At 42.4% G+C, this 19800-nt stretch overlaps 1 protein-coding gene across 3 annotated transcripts in view; it reads right to left on the bottom strand.

Moving 5' to 3' along the window:
* Positions 1-19800, bottom strand: part of ATP11A (ATPase phospholipid transporting 11A) — a 223149-nt gene that overhangs the window by 44556 nt on the left and 158793 nt on the right. For all 3 annotated transcript variants that reach the window (XM_040425204.1, XM_040425205.1, XM_040425206.1), the window contains exons 15-20: positions 14619-14690; positions 13398-13471; positions 9625-9728; positions 6115-6296; positions 3638-3889; positions 525-699 (exon numbers count right to left, since the gene is read on the bottom strand). In XM_040425204.1, coding sequence (XP_040281138.1) covers positions 525-699; positions 3638-3889; positions 6115-6296; positions 9625-9728; positions 13398-13471; positions 14619-14690 — 859 coding nt within the window. The remainder of the gene's footprint in view (positions 1-524; positions 700-3637; positions 3890-6114; positions 6297-9624; positions 9729-13397; positions 13472-14618; positions 14691-19800) is intronic.

A 19800-nucleotide genomic window follows, 5' to 3' on the forward strand; every position in this document is an offset into this window, starting at 1 on the left:
AAGAAACAACGGACGTGTGAATGGACCCTTAGTCAGCTTCTGTTACCATAGACAATGTGGAAATATATGATAAAATAGAGCAGAGCACAGTGATGACAGGTAATATCAAACCTTCCAGTGTACACGATGATCCTTTTAGTCCTCGGACTATCATTTTGCATGCATATCTCATATCAGTGCTGCATTACCAGGTCATGTACATAGCTGAGGAATAATTAGTATAAATAATCTAACACTATAGTTATATACACTGATATATGGGCAAGGAAATCAGCAGCTCATTCAAATTTTATATTATCATTTTAATATTATCTGTGCTGAGATAAGACGGCAGCTTTTATGGGACAATTGTACAAAAGGTTCCTTAAATTTACAAAATGTAAATGGTACTTGAATGAGTTGGGATGCTGAACCTGAATATGGTAAAATGGTCTGTGCTCATGGATTATACGTGCTCTGGGGCAAGGCTTTGCATGGTAATTTGCATAACTATAATGGCACATGAGCTTGAGATCAATAAATACCTGTGCTTTCTGCAGAGGGGCCATTCGGCAGCACAATACTGCGCTACAGTTCCTGCAGACCTCCAGGAAGACCTCTCTGTAATTTGTAGAGCTCCCATCTTCTCTGGGCTTCATTATTAATGAAAGTGCGGCTCCATCAATAATTAATCCGTAATCTTGGAAATCTGTTGAAAACCTACACCGTTTAGGAGAAAAACAAACAGTATAAATTGGATGCAGCAGTCATCTATTACAGTCATCTGCCTGAGAATACGAACTAAGCAGCCAGTAATAAGGATGAGGTTTTTCTTAGGTTATTCTACAAAAACACTGCAGAACAAGCAGATGAGAATGTAGCTGTCCACAAAAGACATTTGCAGTTTCTAAGGTAGCAACTGGTGGTAGAATAACTTGCTATAAAAAGTGACACAATTATGAATTTAAAGGGACTCAGTCAGCAGTTTGTAAAACCGCTGACACCACTAGTTCTGGGTTGGGGAAAATGGGAAAAAACATACCTTTGCAGAGTTTTAATTATCAGGAGTTGTGTGAATATGAACTTTTATTCTGCGAGATTCTGGCTCCAGCAAGAACCCAGAAGGTGGAGCTTCAATGTGAAGTTATCTCTGCTCTCTGCACTTACGGTAGCTGCTTTATAGCCCATGCCTAATGCTCTGAGGGACAGCTGTAGTATCCCACCAGAAGACCACTACTGCTGTCACTCAGAGCAGAGGGGAGGGGCTGCAAAGAAGAGCTCAGTGCAGAGAGCACTTCAAAGTGAAGCTCCAACTGTTGGAGCTGGAGCAGTACCTGGCAGAATAAAAGTTCATATTCTCATTATTCCTGATAATAAAAGCTCCACAAGAGGTATGTCTGACTTGATCTTCCAGGCTCCTACCTATTGCTCTCAATCATTTTACATATCCAAAACTGCTGACAGATTCCCTTTAAGCTGAAGCTATTGAAAGTGGCATTCAAACTGGAATAAACAGAACCATAATGGGTCCTTGCAGATCTCATGGACTTGGATATTATTGCCCAGTTTCCATCTGGTTTTTATTTCTTTATGTTTGAAGCAGCCCACAGTGCTATTCTGGCCATCAAAGAGTGATGAAAACTTGGCCAAAATGGAAGTGTGAACTGAGTCAACCATTAAGAGATATAAAAACTGCAACAGCACATAGTAGTATTATAAGGAGATTGATTTATTAACACATTCTCATGAGAAATGAGTGCCCAATTACAATTCATATCACCAGGGGCTTACACAGATCTCATAGGGCCTTATAGTAAAACTTAGTATGGTGCCCCCTGTGCCACCAATTTCCCAGCACATATTGCACCAAACACCCCCAGGCAATAAGGAATGTAAAGCACAATGCCCCATATTGTTGATATTTTTTTTTTTTTTATTAAACAAAAGAAAATATATATATATAAAAAATTCTAATACAAAAGTAGCCCTCGGACTTGTGTCAGAAAAAGTGGAACAGGTGTCAAAAATGTGGCCACCATACTGAACAGCAAATTTCTCAATGTATTTACAGCGGACAACTGGCATAAATACATTGATAAATTCTCCATCTTCTCTTCATAAATTACAAAGCTCTCTGCCTGCAGCTACCACCAGGGGGAGTTCAGTGCATAGGAGATTATACAGTGCAATGGAAGCTGTAATAATGTTTTATCACTGAGCTCCCCCTAGTGGTGGCTGTATGATGCAGTATTTTCACCTTGGAACGGAAGAAGGAGATCAGTGACGGGCCCCTCCCCACCTGCATTACATTCAACACTACAGGTAAATACCTTGAAGGAAATTCAGAGGTAAATCTTTCCATCCGTAGCTAACACTGTGTCAGTGATGTGCCAAGATATGGCATGTCACGCTGCAGCCAATCACTGTCCTCAGTATCCAGGCACATCACCACTGCTGTTTCTAAAGAAACAGCAGCAGGAGGACCGGACCAGCACCGTCACTGGAGAAACGGGTCAGTATAACATGTTTTATCTTAAGCCATTTTTTCAGCTTGTCCAAGATTTTAGGACAACTCCTTTGAAGTAGCTGCCTGAGATTAGAAAAGGGGGATCTGCTTATAACAGCACCATTTGTGTCCATGTCTAGGATCTGATATTGCAGCTCCAATTCCATTCAAAAAAAGCTTTATTAGAGTCCACCCACACGTCCGCAACTGTTTTGCGGTCTGCAAATTGCGGATCCACAAAATACGGACACCGGCCATGTGCGTTCCACATTTTGCGGACTGCACATGGCCGGCACTATAATAGAAATGCCTTTTCTTGTCTGTGGCTATGGACAAGAATAGGACATGTTCTATTTTTTTGCGTGGCTGCGGAACGGAAGTGCGGATGCAGACAGCACACTATGTGCTGTCCGCATCTTTAGCGGCCTCATTGAAAATGAATATGTCCGTACCTGTTCCGCAAAATTGCGGAACGGATGCGGAATTATTTTGCGGATGTGTGAATGGACCCTTAACAGGTAAAGGAAAAATGTAAACTGGTGTAAAGTAGAACTGGCTTAATTGCTCATAACAACCCATCAGATTCCTCCTTTCATTTTCCAAAGGAGCTGTCCAAAATGAAAGGTGGAATCTGATTGGTTGCTATGGGCAACTAAGCCAGTTCTACTTTACACCAGTTTGATAAATGACCTCCACAGTTGTTATCCAGCGGTACATATGAAAGGATATATGTATTCCAGTGTATTGTCTTAAACAGGGTTTGTTCTCTCCTTAATATTGATGGGCTATTCACAGGATAAGCCATCAACACCTGATCTGTGGGGCTCCGACACCCCACACCCCCATCAATCAGCTGATTCAAAGTAGCTCCAGCCCCGTCCAATGTGTAGGACACTAATATGACTGAAAGCATTGATATGTGCCTTATAACAGTTACAACATAGATTCTAAGGGGGAGATTAATCTGGTTTAGTTGTCCAAAGCAACCAATCAGATTCCACGTTTCATTTTCCAAAGAAGCTGTGAAAAATGAAAGGTGGAATCTGACTGGTTGCTATGGGCAACTAAGCCAGTTCTATAAAAAATAAGTCTCCCCCTAAGTGCTCAATAAATAAAACATTTAGACATGTATTGTCTTCTTGCTTTACATACCCTGAGAAATTGTCTCTGGTTAGGCTTTCGCTGTGCCTCAGGACAGTCTTACTTAACTCGAAGAGCACATCATGTAAACTCTGCTCCTCTATTTTCTTAGTTGTCAGCTCCAGCAGCTGAGTATTTCTTCTGAACAGTTTGCAGGCATAACAGGTGGCAGCAGCCGTCTCCATTTTGTCCCCTGTCAGTACCCATACTTTAATGCCAGCTTTCTGTAACGCTTCAATGGTATCAGCTGCTTTTTCCTGGAGTCTGTGAAGAGAACAATCTTTACAACCCGTTTCTAGCCCACAATGCTAGACGACGCACACGGCTGTAATTATTTATTCATTTCTAGACATTGAATTCTACATGTTCCTATAGAGGTGCGGAGGTGGCACCCAGGCCCTGGTGTCTGAGGAAGCCAATTTGGCCACAATACAGCAATATCCTAATCGCTGCTAATGGCTGCCAAATGTCATAATAAGAGTAGGTTGACTATGCTATTCAATACATCTGGATACAAAACTAAAGCTGGTCCTGAGTGGAACACTTTGGGCCTCATACAGGGGCGTAGCTATAGGGGGTGCAGAGGTAGCAGTCGCTTCTGGGCCCAGGAGCCTGAGGGGCCCAAAGACCCTTGTGCCACATAAGAAGACACTGTTATTATAGAAGGTGTATGCAAGTTACACCTCTGGCTGGACAGAAGGGGTTAGGTTAAGAATTTGGTATGGACGACGGGGTGCAGTTTCAATTTTTGCCTCCTGCAGCACGAAGGTTTGAGGGGAGGGGGGCCCAAGCTGAACTCTTGCACCAGGGCCCATGAGCCTTTAGCTACGCCCCTGGCCTCATATATTAAAACTGTCTAAAAGGTAAACTGTCTTAGTTCCCCATAACAACTAATAAACAACTAAGAAATAAGGCCCTTTGTGCCAGCAGAAACTACTATCATTATACAGGGTGGGCCATTTATATGGATACACCTTAATAAAATGGGAATGGTTGGTGATATTAACTTTCTGTTTGTGGCACATTAGTATATGTGAGGGGGGAAACTTGCAGCTGGATGAAACAACACAATGGGCAGCACATTGAACACATTGTTTTTCTTGTGAAATTCCCAATAAGTTTGATGTGTCACATGACCCTCTTCCTATTGAAAAAACAAAAGTTGGATTCAAAATGGCCGACTTCAAAATGGCCGCCATGGTCACCACCCATCTTGAAAACTTTCCCCCCTCATATATACTAATGTGCCACAAACAGGAAGTTAATATCACCAACCATTCCCATTTTATTAAGGTGTATCCATATAAATGGCCCACCCTGTAGTTATGTTCAGGAGAAGAGGATAATTTATTTATGTGGATTTTCGTACAATACAAAACCAGACCAGACGACCATTTTATGTGTACGGAGGCCGCTTAACTCTCCTTTAATGCTTCAGAGGAAAGAAGGATCGGGCACTTTGTTCCCATGGACTGGCCCACAGGGGAACAGGTGAATCCACCGGTGGGTCCCAGAGTAAGGTGGGCCCCTAGTAAGCACCCCCTATAGAAGTGGCACATGGCACAGCAGACGGACTGCACTACATATAGAAAGGCAGCATACAGCACCTCAACCAGCCTATATTCATATAAAAAACTGGGTGGATTATTTAACAAACTACCCAGTTTATTATTATAGATGCATTGAGTGGCTGAGATGACTTCTAGGTACAGAGTCAAGCCTGAATCCTCTATTCCCAGGGATCTGCCTTCTCAAAGTTCTGCAGGGGCCCCATAATCAATCATCTTGTAATGTCTTGCTGTTGCTGCTACTGTGTGGCAAGTAAAATTTGCATGTAGGTTTACAGCGGGCCCCCAGAGTTAATTTTACTTGTGGGCCCTAGGTACCTCAGTCCTACACTGCCCATGGGAATAAGCTGATGCCCAAAGGAATCTGGCAGTGGCTTATATACCTCTCACTACTGAAAACACATGCACACGAGTCAAGCAGAGCATGTCTATAGGTAGTTGTGAGGTATAGCAGCTGGACGAATGAACAGCTGACAGCTCTCTACAGTGTATGGCCACCTTAAAGGGGTTGTCCAGCTTTAAAAAAAAATTGCCAGCCCTCCCTCCCCACCAAACTTGTGCAGAGAAGCATACTTACCTGCTCCCCACCACTGGGTGTGAGCTCCCTTGGTTCCCTGACTATCAACTTCTGGAGTGGACAGGGGTCATATGTGCAGATGCGGCTAATGATTGGCCGCAGGGGTAACATGTCCGCCAAGCGACATGTGACCACTGTCCACTCCGGAAGTTGAAAATTAGGGAACTGGAGCACAGCAAACTGAAGTAGTGGTGGGGAGCAGGTAAGTATTCTTCTCTCCAGGGTCCAACAGGGAGGGGAGGTCTTGTGAAAATTGTTTTAAAGCTGGACAGCTTCTTTAACCCAAAAAAATCCCACACTACAATATGGTATTTGTACAGAATACTAATAATGTGTCAGTGAACCTGTCTTCTACTGCGGTGGCACCCAGTAAGATGAGGTTCTGCTCTATTTGTTCGTAGGCCTCTGCTAGCTTCTTCTCTCTGTTTTGCAGGGCTAGATGCGCACTGTTGAGCAATTTTTCAGCAGCTTCATACTCTTCTTGTGAAAACCTTTTATATGCAACGCACAAAGTCCTCAGGCCTTCCTGTAGAGATGAAAAGGACAAGAAAAACATTGGTCCATCGCTCAGAAAACCATACTCAGGGATGCTTTGGTAAGCATATAACAGTAACAATGGCATGACATGGTACACATGACTTCCTACAGTCCGACCCCAGCGCTAGACAATGGTTAAAACAAACATAACCTGGAATCCTCTGTGAACAATCTTCCTTCTCGGTGCTTCATTACTGAAACGCCATGGCCTCAAGTATTAAAACTGTCTGCGGAAAAAAGAGGCCATGTTGCCCACAGCAAGAAATCAGCTTTTATGTTGCAATCCACATTGGAAAATGAAGCATGGACTCTAAAGCTGCCAAGTTTATGTAACATTTTGTTATACTAAATATCATAATATTGTTAGATTAAATATTTTACATCACACAATATTTTACCAATATAATGATATCTAATGCCTTTACAAGCAGCAAGAGCGATATGGGCATTGCTAATAGCCTCCGATGTGACTCTGAACATAATATAATAGGGTCGTGTTACATGTAGTAGATATGAAACCGCCGGGCACATCCCAACTAGAACTGCTTTACAATCTCTTCACGTCATGTTGTGCTCAGATCAAGTTCTCATGCCCTGGTTTTATCTGTATCTCTTTCCTAGTCTATAGTATTTCTGTTTTCGGTTTCAAACACACAAAAAATTCAATTTTAAAACAAGGAATAAAAATGTAATGTACAATTATAGTGAAATAATAAAATAAGTACATAGAATAAATGATATGTAGAGTGCAGCAAACTTTAGCAACACAAATTCATGTGCATGCTTTAAAGACTTTAAAGGGGTTTCTGGGAGAATATTGTTTTTGGAGATGGAATGGGTTAAAAATAAAAATAACGACACCAAAATCTTCCTTCGGGAGACATTATTTATGGCAAGAAAAGCAATAGTTCGAGAATATGGTTTATAAACACAGGAAATGTGAACCTAAGTATGAAAAAGTATGGGGAGCTTGGTGCTCTTCTCCCCTTACACAACACTCAATGCCTTTCACACGGGCACAGTTGCCATCTAGTCCATAGAGAAATATGGATAATAACCCTTAATGTATTCCGGGTCAGAATCCTGATCCTTTGCCTTTGTTCTGTAAACCTGTGGTATATATACACTACTGAATATCACTGTACTCTGGTTCAATAATTCATGACAGAAATCGGACTGAATAGCATATTTATTTCCTCACTTTAACGCTATGTACTGGGTATTAATGTATAATGGTAACATTTTGCGCTTGCTACTTATCTGACAACTTCAATGTCTGTTACTTATACTTTACTTGTTCAATAAAACGAGTTAAATTTTTTTTAAATAAAAATAACTACTCCTCACCGATCTATCATTCCAGTGCTGCTCCAAGTCCTCGCTATGGTCCAATTTTTGTTCCCGGTTTAATACACAAAACACCTGCGTTGTAGTTTTCCGGTATTGAGATCCGGCAGGGGATCTCAATACTGGAAAAAAACCATTTCCATTTAGTCCTAATGCATTCTGAATGTAAAGCGGCCCGTTCAGGATGCATCAGGATGCCTTCCGTTCCGGCAGCATTCAGTTTTGTGACCGGATGCAAAACCACTGCAATCTGCGGTTTTGTGTCCAGTCATAAAAATGAAAAAAACGTATCTGTTACTGAAAACAATGTAAGTCAATGGTGACGGATCCGTTTTTTTAGGAGCCTAAATACTGGATCCATCACCCATTGACTTTCAATGTATTTTGTGACGGATCCGTTTTTATTTTGATTTCACAAAATTGCATCCTAACAGAACGGATGCATCCTGACGTGCATAATCAAAAGGGATCTGGTTAATTCCGGTATTGAGATGCTGTGCTGGACTTCAATACCTGAATTAACAACGCAAGTGTGAAAGTAGCCTAAGGCTGAGTTCACATCAGCATTCAGCCTTTCCGTTCTCCTGCTTCATTATAGGAGCAGAAGAACAGAAAGGACGGATTCGGCACATAACTATGGACGCCGTAGACTATAATGGGGTCTGTAAGGTTTCTGCTCAGAGGAAGATTTTTGAAGTGGAGACAAAAGTTGTGCAAGCAGGACTTTTGTCTTCCTCTGAGCGGAAACCTAACGGACCCCATTATAGTCTATGGGTCCGTAGGTTCCATTTGGGTCAGTTATGTGCCGAATCTGTCCTTTCCGTTCTCCTGCTTCTACAACGGAGCAGGAGAACGGACAGGCTGAACGCTGATGTGAACTCAGCCTTAGGCTCCATTCACACATCCGCAATTCCATTCCGCATTTTGCGGACCCTCGCTTCCGGGTCCGTAATTCCGATCCTGAAAAAAATAGAACATGTCCTATTCTTGTCCGCAATAGCGGACAAGAATAGGCATATTCTCTTAGTGCCGGCAATGTGCGGTCCGCAAAATGCGGAACGCACATTGCCACTGTCCGTGTTTTGCGGATCCATGGATCCGCAAAACACACACGGATGTGTGAATGGACCCTTAGACTGTCTCACCCCAACCAGTGATTGCCTGAGTAGGCAGGCCACGGCAAGCCATTTCCTGTGTGTCAACCTGGGACCAGAAAGTGGTCAGCTCGGATAATGTACTGTACATTTGGAGTAGATATTTAAGAAGTAAACTACAAAATTAGTGTACGGCAACATCAACTATACAGAAAATAAATATTGGTGGGGAGGGGTGTTCAATAACGGTCCTGTAAAAGCCCCTTTCCAAACAAACATAACTCTTCCATGTTATTTTGTGATCCTGAATTTGGTACTGATTGGTTGCAATGACTGCATTTGGCAAAAGGCCAAATTAACCATTTTATGTGGTCGGGGAGCTATGAGTTCTCCAGATTCTATACATGGAGAATGTGGAGAGTCTTCATGTCTGTCATGGTTATCAATCAGCCAGAGCAGTAAATGGCAATAAACTGGGTTTCTCTTGAAGGCCCAGCATGGCCGTGCATTACATAGCCTATTTCACTTCAATGGATCTATATAACTCCCCCCCCCCCCCCCCCCCTGTGGTTGTCCTGCAGGGGAACTGACCATTTGCTGCCATGCTTACCCACAGAGTGCCGTGGATTGCTGGGGATCACAGCAGCGGGACGCCCAGTTTATTATCACAGGGAGCCTTCTAGTAAAAAGAGATTGCTCAAAGCAGATAACCATTTACTGGTCTAATATTCTGTACGTAGCACCATTTCATCATCCTTCCTATCACTGATAAATGAATTACATAGAACAATATCTAATGTGACCCTATGCTATTCAGTGGATTTATAAACATTAATGACATGCAATAATAGAAGACAAGAATTACACAGGCATTACCACAGCATTGCGTTCAACTCTGGCTCGAATTTGATCGACCTTGCCTTCCCTGACTCTGGGAAATATAGAAGAATCTGCCCCTTTACAAAATAAGAATATGTCACCTGTAAATGGAAAAGGAAAATGAGTAATCTGCCCCTACTCGGGCACAGTGAATGAGTAACGCTGACAAAATGTACGCAAGAAATACATTCTGCTTTCACATGTCACCAACCCTTCTTTGCCTCAAGGTCAGAACTCGAAGCTTTTCACTATATGAGTGCATTGACACACCCGTGCTTTATGCAAAGGAATGACGGCAAAGCAAATATCAGATCCTTATCAGATCCAGAAAAAAACTAAGCATAAGCAATAAAGTAATAGTGAAAAACCACAAGAAATAGCAAGAAATATAAAGTATTATGTATAACACATAGAAAGGGAACCTGCCAACTCATTTACACTCCTCTATCTGAGAACAGACTATGATCGAGGGATAGAAACTGAGCTCTGAGATATACAGGTTTATATTATTTGGAGCAGGACTTCTGGGTAAAAAGCAGAATCAATCCTGACAGGACTCCAGGAAAGACAGGGAGAGTCCTGATTACACCGGCCACACACAGTGATTGACAGCTCTACCCCTCATACTGTTTGTACACGGAAATGGGTGCGTTGTGTACATTACTGAATAAGAGCTCATGCACATGGCCGTTGCCCAGCCGTGGCTGTATTGTGGCCCGCATAAAGCGGGTCCGCAATACACAGGCACCGGCCGTGTGCCCCCTGTGTGCACCCCGGATCACGGGTGCGCCCCATTCACTTGAAAGGGTCCACAATCTGGAAGATGCAGTGCAGTGCACTCCGTAGTGCTTCCGTGGGTTTTCTGTTCATCCCTCTGCACTGCAAAAAAGTAGTGCATGCACTACTTTTTTGTGGTGCGGACCATCGAATGCGGATAGCGGACCCCATTCAAGTGAATGGGTCTGCGATCCGCATGCGGAGGACCCACAGCTGATGCCCATGCATTGCGGACCGCAATATGCAGCACACGGCTGTGTGCATGAGCCCTAAAATGCATCACAGATTTGCTCATTCAATTTCATTCAAATGTACAATACTCAAATCTATTTAAAATATTAAAACACATTTTTTCAAAATTATGTGTATATGGGTGCACATACAGATCCTCTCCTTTGCTCTTGGCTCAACATATCTCTAGATAAGTGATGTGAGGTGACCAGCTTTGAAAAAAAAACACATGATACTCTGTCACAAGATGTCCCTGCTATATGTGTCTATGTCAGCCACCTGGGGGTTGTGACACAAAATGTCTGCTGCTATATTGTATTGTATTGAATTTGTTTAATGAGAAATTAAAGTCCTTAACCAAATTAAAGCAAATGTAAGGCTTCTTTCACACGGGCGTTGCGGATTGGGGCCGGATGCGTTCAGGGAAAATGGTGCGATTTTGGCACTAAAACAAGTCAGTTTTCACTGAGATTGCGTTCCATGTTTGCGTTTTTTCCGCGCGGGTGCAAAACATTGTAATGCGTTTTGCACGCGTGTGAGAAAAATCGGCATGTCTGGTACCCAGACCCGAACCCGGACTTCTTCACAGAAGTTCGGGTTAGGTGTTGTGTCGATTTTATTATTTTCCGTTATAACATGTTTATAAGGGAAAATAATAGCATTCTTAATACAGAATGCATAGGGCTTAAAAAAATAAAAAATAATTTAACTCACCTTAATCCACTTGAATGCGCAGACGGCATCTCTTCTGTCTTCTTCTTTGAGGAATAGGATCTTTGACGACGCCACTGCGTTCATCACATGGTCCATCACATGATATTTTACCATCGTGATGGATCATGTGACGGACTATGTGATGAGCGCAGTGACGTCATCAAAGGTTCTATTCCTCAAAGAATAAGACAGAAGAGATGCCAGCTGCGCGAACAAGTGGATTAAGGTGAGTTAAATTTTTATTTTATTTTTTTTAACCCCTCCAGTCCTATTGTACTATGTGTTCTGTATTCAGAATGCTATTATTTTCCCTTATAACCATGTTATAAGGGAAAATAATACAATCTACACAACCTTGAATCCAAACCTGAACTTCTGTGAAGAAGTTCGGGTCTGGGTACCACATTCAGTTTTTTATCACGCGCGTGCGTGCAAAACACATTGCATCCGCGCGATAAAAACTGAACAACGGAATGCAATCGCGTACCTACTCGCGCGGGTTTGCAGCAACGCATCCGGACCTTATCCGGACACGCTCGTCTGCCAGGGGCCTAAGGGTAGACACATTTGTATGCTGTCAAGCGGTTGTTCACCCCCTGGGGACTTTTTCCACAGAAGCCCCCCAGCAAGCATAGCCAAACCAGCGGTGGTAATCATACTCACCTGATCCCCGCTGCTGGCTTCTGGCTCCACTGCTGCCCCGCCAGCTCTGCAGTTCCAGGTCTCCCTGCATCAACATCCAGTTTGCCGTGAGTCATGTGACCACTGCAGAGCTGGCGGCACAGCAATGGTGCTGGAACCCAGTGGCAGGGATCAGGTAAGTATGATTACCACTGTGGGTCCGGCCATGCTGGTGGGTCTGTATTAAAGGTCCCCAGGGCATTATTATTCATTCTGGGGGAACAAAGGTCATTATTATTCAGTCAGGGGGCACAAAGGTCATTATTATTCGTTCAGGGGGCACAAAGGTCATTATTATTTACTCAGGGGGCACAGGACCATTATTATTTATTCAGGGGGCACAAGGGCCATTATTGTTTACTCAGGGACCACAGGGGTATTATTATTCATTCAGGGATCACAGGGCATTATTATTTACTCAGGGAGCACAGGGGCAATAATATTCATCAATTTATTCAGGGGGCACAAGGGTCATTATTATTTATTCAGGTGGCACATGGGCATTATTATTTATTCAGGGATCACAGGGCATTATCAATTATCCATGGGGCACAGAAGCCATTTATTCAGGGGGAAGAGGGACATTATTACTTATTCAGGGGGCATTATTATGTATTAAGGAGGCATATGGGGCATATGCCAGTTAGGCGTAATTACATATATAATCTGCTGAAGGAAACCATAAGGTGGATGTTAACACATTGTTAAATAACATAGTGGTCCTGCTGCCATATTGCCCCGGGGGGGGGCTCGATGCCATATTGTCGCAGACAGCCTGCTGCTACCAGTTGTATTTACCTTCTGCACCATGCGGGTACAAAAAGAAAATGGCGCACAGCAATGATCTATGCTCACGGGATTGTTGAGTGTACATATACATGGGGGAGTGACTAAATTGCAAATGTGCTTTTGCCCCCCCCATGCTGAAACTCTAGCTATGCCTCTGAGTGCACATATAGCACATGAGCCCCTTTCTGCTACCATTTGTTCATTGTAATAATAAAAAAAACTAACTATAAAGAGCTTTGAATGTCTTCATTAAATTCAAACTTAATCACTTAATCTGCATTGCACTCAAGACAAATAGACATTTCACACTCACATTACAGATGTGTGGCCCTTTAAAGAATTAGATTTAGGCTTAACCACAATTACCATTTTACACAGACAGGGAGACTTATATTTCAATAGTCTTTACATTGCTGTAGGAAGAAATGACTAATACATTCTAATTTAAAGTCTACAATGATGTCATTGAACACACCATTCAGCCTTAGGGGACGGCAGTCTTCAGTGTAAGCCTCTGCATTATAACAAGAACAATATCGTTCTACCATATGAAGTGACAATGACCATTATATCTATACCTGAAGCTGATTTCACTATGACACTCATACACCTTCTTACAGAATCAAATGTCAAAACTTGGAGTAATTCAAACCTGTGAATCCAAAAGAAAGTGGCAAAACATTAATAATGAGATCACTATAGAAAAAATTTTTCATGTAAAACTGTACACATCTCCAAGCAATGCATAGTACAGTACTGCCCTGAGAAATATGTATACGCTGGAACTTTCTTTTATAATGTGCCCCTGCACTACAAAAAATTACCAGGGACCCAAATACTATACACTGGAACTTCTAGGAGCAGGGCAATGTCTCACTGACCATACTGGATGAGCCATATGGTGGAGAGAGATAAGCAGCCTCATCTATACCACGGACATGAAACTGTAATGATCTACAATTTCTACATGATCAATATGAATAAGGGTGCACTCAACCAGGAAGCCACTCGATGAGTGCCATATCCCCAGTGTGGTTCCTTGGGCGTACCAGAGGAAATTATTCTCGGGGCCTAACCCTCATATTATCAATTAAGTCTAATACTTGCTGAAGCCACTCAAATATACCCTAGTGGCAAGAGATTATCTCCAAAGCCAGGTCAAATTTCTTTTTCTCTTGGACCTTTGGGGCCCAGTCCAACCCTGCATATCCCATTGGCCCCCTTACACTATTCCATACAGAAAAAAGGGATGACAAAGTGTATACTTGGCAGTGGAGGCCAAATGACCCTCTGTCAGATGCATGGGGACTATGGATACACTTGACTCTAGAAGCTTTTCTGGCACAAACACTATTTATGTCCATGTTGAATATAGACTAGAAGTCTCCATTTCAGATCACTCTTCAATTTAATACCCTGATAAAACTTTTAAGTGCCTTCTATTATAAAGTATATATGTATTCCCCTCTGCAACAGAAGTCTGGCTAGCACAGGTCAATGAGCTTTCATATTAATGTCTCCCTAGTAAATGCCTCAGAAGCTTAACCTAGATTCATGGTTTCTATTTCTGAATGAGTCTGACACTCGCTGTATTATTCATGGATACTGTTCAACATAAGCTATAAAGTCCATTCAAGTCACTGCTAAAGAGCTACGGAACTGTAAAATTAGATGTCCAGCTCCAGCCATTGTATATTTATTTTCATTAGATTTTTTATTTCTTAGGTGACTGAAGGTAATAATTCACTTGCAATTTCACATCATGGTGACCAGTGTATCTGCTGACTCAAGTACCATACCTTTCAATGTCATTTTCTCTATTACAGATCTCCATGTAATTGTCCTTCAGTCTCAAAAATGTATAGCCAAGTCTGAAAGGAGAAAGACAGGGTCACATATTTCCACATCGACTAACTTCAAAACTTCATGATTGAAATCCCACAGGTACAGTTATGCATGAAAAGAGCAAAATGTGCAAAGCCTGCGCCCTTATGTTATGACCTAAGGAAATGCCCTTCCACAGTTGTGAGATATGATCATAGGATTATATGTAGTTACACCATATGTATGGGGGAGTGTGAGCTAAGGTATGTTTTTATGTTTAGTGGCTCACCCACCGTGATTTCTGGATTTTAGGTGCTCTGTTACCCTACAGCCACTCCAGAGAAAAATTATAAATATTGTATTAACATGCACTCTTTCTTCCGGAACTGTACTGGGAATCAACGTTTTTATTTGGTATCCCCACAATACATAAAATAAAATAAATCAAATTAATTAAAGAAGCAATAAAAATGGAAATATTGGCAAGAGTCAAAATGATCCCAACTGACAGTTGACAACCTATATCATTGAAATTAAGGGCTTGAAAAAGGTAAGTATATATAAATATATGGTCTTCTTCCTACTTCATAATTATAACTAAAACATGCAAGTTCATGTAACTTTTTATCTACACATAATGAATTGAGGATGATAATTGAAACATGATTTATAAAAGAATATGTAAAAGAAGTAAATAAATAAAAATAAAAATTCTAATTCATTATCAGTTCATCTTAATTGCAATACCAATCATTGTTCATGATTTGTTGGATCAATTATTTCAATGATTTACGTAAATCATCCTCAATTAATTATGTGTAGATAAAAAGTTACATGAACTTGCAAGTGAGTATGAAGACAAAAATTATATAATCGGACTATAGTGTCACTTACACTATACACTGCTTACTCTGGTTTGGGGGGTGTTTCGGAGCTGACAGATTCCCTAATTGTAGTTACAGATCACAGTTCTGCCTTTATAAAGATGCACTAAAAACAGCCTAGCAAGTAGTGCAAAGGACAATGAAGTAAATAGAAGACAAGCAGAATCGGTTGAATTTTCTCCACATTGACCATTTTTTGTTTGCTTCTTTACCTTAAAGGGGTTTTCCAGGACTTTAATTGATGACTTATCTATCCTCAGTATAGGTCATCTATATCAGATAGTTGGGGGTCCAACACCCGCCACCCCTGTCAATCAGCTGTTTGAAGAGAAGGCCACACTCCGTGTGAGCGCTGCCTTAGGCTACATGCACACGACAGTGAAAAAAAAAACATCTGTTAAAAACGGACACACTGTCAGTTTTTCATGGCCATTTTGCATCAGTGTGTGCATCAATTTTCTGGCCGTGTGTCTGTTTTTAATGTCCGTTTTGCATTAGTTTTTATGTCAGTTAAAAACTGACATGAAAAATGGATGAATTTGATTGGCAGTTATTTGTAAACCCACCGTTCTGAGAACACCCACATGATGGTCAGTTCCCAGCTAAAATAATGTTCTCCATAGTGTAGGAATTTTTTTTTTTGTTGCCCCCAGCTAAAATAATGTCGCCCATAGTGTAGGATTTTCTTTTTTTTACTGTCCCCAGCTTTAATAATGCCCCCAATGTAGGCCCCCATCTTAAATAATTTCCCCCATGGTTTAAATAATGCCCCCATAATGGCCCACCGCAGTTTTTTTTTTTGTTGCCCCCAGCTAAAATAATGTCGCCCATAGTGTAGGATTTTCTTTTTTTTACTGTCCCCAGCTTTAATAATGCCCCCAATGTAGGCCCCCATCTTAAATAATTTCCCCCATGGTTTAAATAATGCCCCCATAATGGCCCACCGCAGTTTTTTTTTTGTTGATTTTAGAAAAATAAAATACTTACCTTATCCACTTGCTCGCGCTGCAGTCTCTTCTCTCTTCACTGAACGTGACCTGCCAAAGGACCTAAGATGTGCGCGATGACGTCACTGATCGCTCCCACACATATCGCAGGTCCTGCTCAATGAAGAGAGAAGAGACTGCCACTCTCAACATTGCAGCGCTGAGCAGGTGTAATTACAAGCCGTCCCATTCACTTCTATGGGACGGCTTGTTCCTATACAAGTGTATATTACCGAGCTGTCCCACGGAAGTTAATGGGGCGGCTTGTAATTACGCTTGCTCACTGCTGCGATGTCGAGCAGGTAAAGAGTGAAGAGAGGGCAGTGTTCGTATAAGAGCAGCCTTCTCTCAAACAGCTGATCGGTAGGGGTTCCGGGAGTCAGAACCCTACTGATCTGATTTTGTTGATATATCCTGAGGATAGGTCATCAATAAGCAAAGTTTTCAAGAATTCGATTTGGCTGCTTCGCCATGTTTCTTCAAGAAATTCTATTCGATTTGAATGACTTAGTAACGAATTGCATTCAATTGTATGGAGTGGGCAAAATGACGGGAAGCGACGATCACTGTGCCACTTGTCATTTAACCCCTTTAGATGCCGGGTTCAATGCTGATCACGACATTTGAGAGTAACATTCAGCCTATCAGGGGTTAAAATAAAAAAATATATACACTCACCTCATTCATTTGATCGCGGAGAGGCCGTCGCGGACATCTTGATTGAAGAAAATGCGTCAAACACTGTTGACGTCACCGCGCCCGCCCAGCGTGATGACATCATACGTCAACGCACATGAGAATTGGCGCGTTTTCTTCAATCAACATGGACTCAAATGAATGAGATGAGTATGTATTTTTTTTTTACTGCCATTTCAAGAAAATTGATTCCTTACCACAAAGCGGCAAGAACTTTGGCTTTGGGGGGCGTGGCCTGACCGAGCTAGATGGCGGCTGCTTGTTAGCAGAGCTCTCGCCACCAGAATCCACCTAGCCTCTATAATAGCACTTTCCTGACACCGGAATGAAGATCCAGTCAAAGGATTTAATGCAGAGCGCAACAGGGCACAGAGGAGACCCAAACCCGACCTCCGACATGGAGAAATATCTAAGTAAACCGACCTCACAGCCGCCGGCGCGGTCCCCCAAGATGGCGCCGAAACACCATGGCGCGGCCTCAGGAGATCCCGCTCCTACTCAGGCGTCTAAGGTATTGCGGGGAGCTGAATACTTGGGTGATAACACCTCACCAAACAGCGAAGAAAGGTCTGACCTCACTAGAGAATATCTAGAGGGTGCTTTGCAAAGGGCGCTTGCTCCACTTGCTGCGGACCTGGCGTCCATAAAATCAGACCTCCGCCATATAGGCGACCGGGTGGAGACGCTGGAGCATTCCCAGGATGCCATGCTCACATTTAACTCAGCAGTAAAAGATTCCCTGCTTTCACATGCTAGGGCAATGAACACACTCCTGCTCCAGATGGAAGACCAGGAGAATAGGAGCAGGAGGAGTAATATAAGACTTAGGGGACTACCAGAGGCTGAAGAGAAAGAGGACCTGCTCCAAGTTATGGACTCCCTCTTCCACATGCTGCTGGGCCCAGAGCAAGCAGTGCATGTTACTGTGGAGAGGGTACACAGAGCCCTTAAGCCGAAACCAACATCTAGAGATAACCCAAGGGATATAATTTGCGGCATTCTGAGCTACAGAGACACTGAGTTAATCTTGCAAGCAGCAAGAAAGAAGGGAGAGATAAAATTTCAAGGAGTCAGTGTTCAGATCTATCAAGATCTAGCAGCATCTACCTTACAAAAAAGGAGATTAATGAAGCCGCTTACAGATCTTCTACGATCAGCCAAATTCCCATATAGATGGCTTTTTCCTTTTGGGATTTTAATCACTGCAGGGAACCGCCGAATCACTGTACGTACACCTGAAGACCTACAGCCGGTTTGGGAGGCGCTGCAGCAACCACCACTCAAAATGTCTTCCTGGATGCCCATTCCGCACATAGAGGACTTACCACCACTCCCTTCTGTGTCAGGATGGATGAGGCCGAGGACACAGAGATCCGAGAAGAATAAGAGAATAAGGCCACAAGGAGATACAGATGGAGGGTTTGCTGCTAACACCTGAATGCTTGTTTCTTCTTTATATCAGTAGTAACTACAAGGTTATATATGGACAGTCTCATGCCATTTTCTTTTCTCTTCAAAATTGGTATTATCTGGCTGTCCTAATGCCCCTTTTCTTTTAATTCTTTGTGAAAACTGCATATTTCTATTAAGTCAAGCGACAAACCACGCTTGTGACTCTACATCCTCTTTTATTTCTCTTCCTCTCTACCTCTGTTCTTTTTCTTCTCACTCTTATTCACATCTCCCTTTGCCCAACAAGAATATGTGTCAGGATAGCTATCTACTTATCATACATCTTGCTCAATATCATTGAGGCTGGGATTTGGGGTTCTGGGCTGGTTGGGATATACATGGTTTTAACATGTGAAACCCTTTTTTCTCCCCCCAGTTCAAAACTCCATATATACCTGGAATCTTCCTCAAGTTATGTTCTATGTTTTGCACTGTTAAGTGATATGTTATGTACAACTTGGATATCTGGACAGATAGGCAGATTTAACTTACAGAATATCATTTATTTTAGATGGCTCCGTTAACTTTATGTTTAACCACACTTAATGTACATGGCTGTAATGATCCGAAGAAACGTAGTAGGGTATTTCAAATTCTCAAAAAAATCGGGTCTGACATAGTACTCCTTTAGGAGACCCATTTCTCCCACTCACATGTTCCCAACCTAAGTAACTCCCCTTTTAATGTTTGGTATCATGCCACTTCCGGTAGTTCTGCGGCTAGAGGAGTTAGTATCGGTTTTAAACGTGGCACCCCCTTTACACTACATTCTGAAGTGAAAGACCCAGAAGGGAGATATCTATTATTGAAAGGGGAACTGGGTCACCTCACGGTTTCAATCTCTAATTTATACGCGCCCAACGTGAAACCAGTTAGTTGGCTAAAAGATGTACTGGGCAAGATTGAGGCATTCACTGCAGGCATGCTATTGGTAGGAGGGGATTTAAACCTCACCCTGAACCCCCTACTTGACTCCTCAACTCAAAGATCAGCCGTCTCATTCCGCGCTCTCAAGTCAGCCCAGACACGCCTCAGATCATTGCACCTCAGCGATGTCTGGAGATCGGCGCATGGTGACAGACGTGATTACACGTTTTATTCCAATCCCCATAAATCATATCAGAGGCTGGATTACCTCT

This window comes from Bufo bufo, chromosome 3 (genome assembly GCF_905171765.1).
Source record: "Bufo bufo chromosome 3, aBufBuf1.1, whole genome shotgun sequence".
NCBI lineage: Eukaryota > Metazoa > Chordata > Amphibia > Anura > Bufonidae > Bufo > Bufo bufo.